Here is a 3,213-nt window from a genome sequence, read left to right as displayed (position 1 = left end):
GAAATAATCTTATTTCTTAAGATTAAGTGAGAATAAGATTGTATCCTAGCATGACCCAGATAAGTGTTGACAGCCAAAGTATTTGTAACAATGATTTCCTTGCTCAAGTTTTCACTAGTATGAAGTAAGAAAATAAGGAAAAGTATAGTGAATTTCTAGAACGGTTTAATATACTCATTTGTTTCTGATATAGTGGATTCTTACTAAAAGTAAAACTTACTTACAGTTTTTGTGTTTAAGATTTCTTTGTTTTAGGAAATATAACAATTTTCTAAGTGTCCAGTTGGCAAAATAGACTATTACTATTATTAATCCTATCCTAGTTCATTTTTTTATCCTCTTACTATTTTACTCCACCATGAGAGACTATAGACTCTGAAAAACAACCAGAGGGTTTTGAAGGGGCGGGGGTGGGGTGGGGTGGGAGGTTGAGGAACCAGGTGGTGGGTAATAGGGAGGACACGGTACTGCATGGAGCACTGGGTGTGGTGCAAAAACAATGAACACTGTTATGCCGAAAATAAACAAATAAAAAAAATAGAAAAAAAAAAGAATTATAAAAAAAATGCAATGAGAGAGATTCCCATTCATTTATCCACTTAGATCCTGAAAAACTTGAGATGCTCTATCAAGGACTGGTCTAGGTGTTTGGAACACAGCAGGAATAACAAAAATATTTGTTCTCATGGATCTTAAATGCTGACAAGAGTGGATTCAAGTTATAAGCCAACTAATATATAATATATCAAGTGGGCATAAGTTTGAAGAAATAATTGAAGCAGAGTAAGGAGACAGTGAGTGGTGGGGTACTTCATTTGATAAGGTATATTTGATCAGATATCTTAATGAAGTGAGGAATCATTCCAGGAAGTGGTTTTCTGCTTGGCATATTCAAAGCTTGTGAAGAGGTCTTTCAGACTGGACAGCAGGGAACTAGGAAGAGGTGAATGAGATGAGATCTAAGGAGCAGCTTTTATCTCTTAGCAGAATGGCTTGCATATAATTCAATAAACTGTTTTCTCTCTGTAACCCATACCTATACTTGTCCTCCAAAGATGACATATACTGATAGAAAACCCAAGTTATAAGAACTTTGAGCAGTCAAGGAAAGAGGCAGTAGGGTGATTGTGCTAATTAGGTTATATTAGGTTATAAGACAGACATTTTCCATAACTTGAAAGAGTTAAATCTATAGTGCCAAAGTTTTAACAAAATTATATGTAAAACACATGATGAAATAAAAATAAACAACTAAAAATTATTTGGGGCAAGATGTGTTGAAGTTAACAATATTTTGAATTTTTTCCAATTCTTTTTGATTGCATCAGTTTGGATAAATTGCTTAGAGGTAGGAGTAAAAGATACAATGAATAGTCATTTTATAGTCTTGATAAGTTCGTTTGGGTATACTTTCGAGAAGTTGAAGAAGTACATTGCTTTTTGACTGTAACAAATTCACTTGCAGTTTAGGCCAGTTCTTCTGTTTTAACAATACTGAAGGAGCACATATTGAGTGTCAGATGATAGAGAACTGAAAATAATTTTTGATAATGGATCAATGTGATGGTTTACTAATACAATTAGTGTGCAGTTTTTAACCACATAACACGGAAGGAGTCAAAGAATTAAGTAACACTGGTATACAAAATTCCTTCCATTTTCCTCTATATAATTTCTCAGCAATTACATCTATAAAAAATGGAGTGGGAATGGAATGTTTGTTAATCCTGGTCTCATCCTAGAAATAAGTAGTGAACCAATTGCAAAAACAACCATACCTACTAATTTACATTTCCAATAAAATTTTACTTTTCTATGTCAGGTAATTATCAATATTTATACTATTGATATCATATTGATTAATTATTTACTATTATTTGAAATAATTAAATCTAGCTTTATGATCTCATAAATTTAAAGATTTTATTTATTTATTTGACAGAGAGAGAGATCACAAGTAGGCAGAGCACCAGGCAGAGAGAAAGGGGGAAGCAGGCTCCCTGCAGAGCAGAGAGGCCAATGTGGGGCTTGATCCCAGGACTTTGGGATCATGACCTAAGCTGAAGGCAGAGGCTTAACCCACTGAACCACCCAGGCTCCCCTATGGTCTCACAGACTTAAAAAACATTTAAATTTATGTACAGATTTTTGTGTTAGGAAAGTAAGATAGGTTGGTTAAAAAAATAATTTCAAATATAAAAATAGATTGGATTAGACTGTTCACTTTTCACTCACCTCAGAAGAAAACCGTCACCACACTCATGGCGGGAATTTTGCGCTCAATAGTTCAGAGGCCCCCAGGCAGACTCCAAACGATGACAAAAGGTACGGAGTCTCTTATTTACGTGGATTGGATTCGTCACAAATTTACCAAGTCAAGAATTCCAGATAAAGTATTTCAGCCTTCACCTGCAGATCATGAAAAATATGGTGGGGATCCACAGCACCCTCATAAACTGCATATTGTTACCAGAATAACATGTACAAAAAGACGTCTATATTGGGAAAAAGATACAATAAAGATGCTTGGACTAGAAAAAGCACATACTCCTCAAGTTCATAAGAATATCCCTTCAGTGAGTGCGAAACTGAAAGTGGTTAAACATTTGATAAGGATCAAGCCCCTGAAGTTACCCCAAGGACTTCCAGCAGAGGAGGACATGTCCAACATGTGCCTCAAGAGCACTGGGGAATTAGTGCGGTGGCATCTAAACCCCATAGACCAAGAAGCAGTTAAGTCCTAAGGCCAGAGCAGTTTCGTATTAAGAAATGTAAATCATTGTGTTCTCATTAAAATATATTTTAAATACTAATCCTTTTCACTGGCTAAAAAAAAAAATAGATTGGATTAGGGTAAAATTCTGTAGGGGAAGTGGAATGGAAATACAAGTTTTGAGCAGAAAAGGAAGCAATATGAAATTTCTGATTTGTAAAGAAGAGCTAATTCAATATTTAATTAAAATAGAGAATAATATTTATTCCTTTTGGATATAAAATATAGCAGTTTTATTTACATGTCAGTATTTAAACAGACCAGAAGTTATATTGTTTATAATATAGATTTATGATAAAAAATTATGGTTAACTTAAAAATGTGCAAAGAGGCATACAATTTGCCAAAATTCTTTCTAGTAGTATAGGAGTAAAAAAGATTAGAGGTTATTGTCCTGTGATGTTTCTTGGTATAGCCCTTATATGTAAACACTTTCCAAT

General features: G+C 34.1%; 1 protein-coding gene across 1 annotated transcript; it reads left to right on the top strand.

The window, feature by feature from the left end:
• Nucleotides 1-2,221: 2,221 nt before the first annotated feature.
• Nucleotides 2,222-2,813, top strand: LOC123938894 (39S ribosomal protein L30, mitochondrial-like). The gene has a single exon (XM_046000672.1). It carries the CDS (start codon nt 2,262-2,264, stop codon nt 2,742-2,744), a length of 483 nt encoding a protein of 160 aa, XP_045856628.1. The 5' UTR covers nt 2,222-2,261; the 3' UTR covers nt 2,745-2,813.
• The last annotated feature ends 400 nt before the right edge of the window (nt 2,814-3,213 follow it).

This window comes from Meles meles, chromosome 3, assembly GCF_922984935.1.
Source record: "Meles meles chromosome 3, mMelMel3.1 paternal haplotype, whole genome shotgun sequence".
Lineage (NCBI taxonomy): Eukaryota > Metazoa > Chordata > Mammalia > Carnivora > Mustelidae > Meles > Meles meles.
Note: the sequence above shows the minus strand (reverse complement) of the source record. Positions and strands in the feature narration are given on the sequence as shown.

Bases quoted from the DNA above. Each gene is read 5' to 3' on its own strand.
- LOC123938894 (XM_046000672.1), top strand. From the start codon at position 2,262: ATGGCGGGAATTTTGCGCTCAATAGTTCAGAGGCCCCCAGGCAGACTC.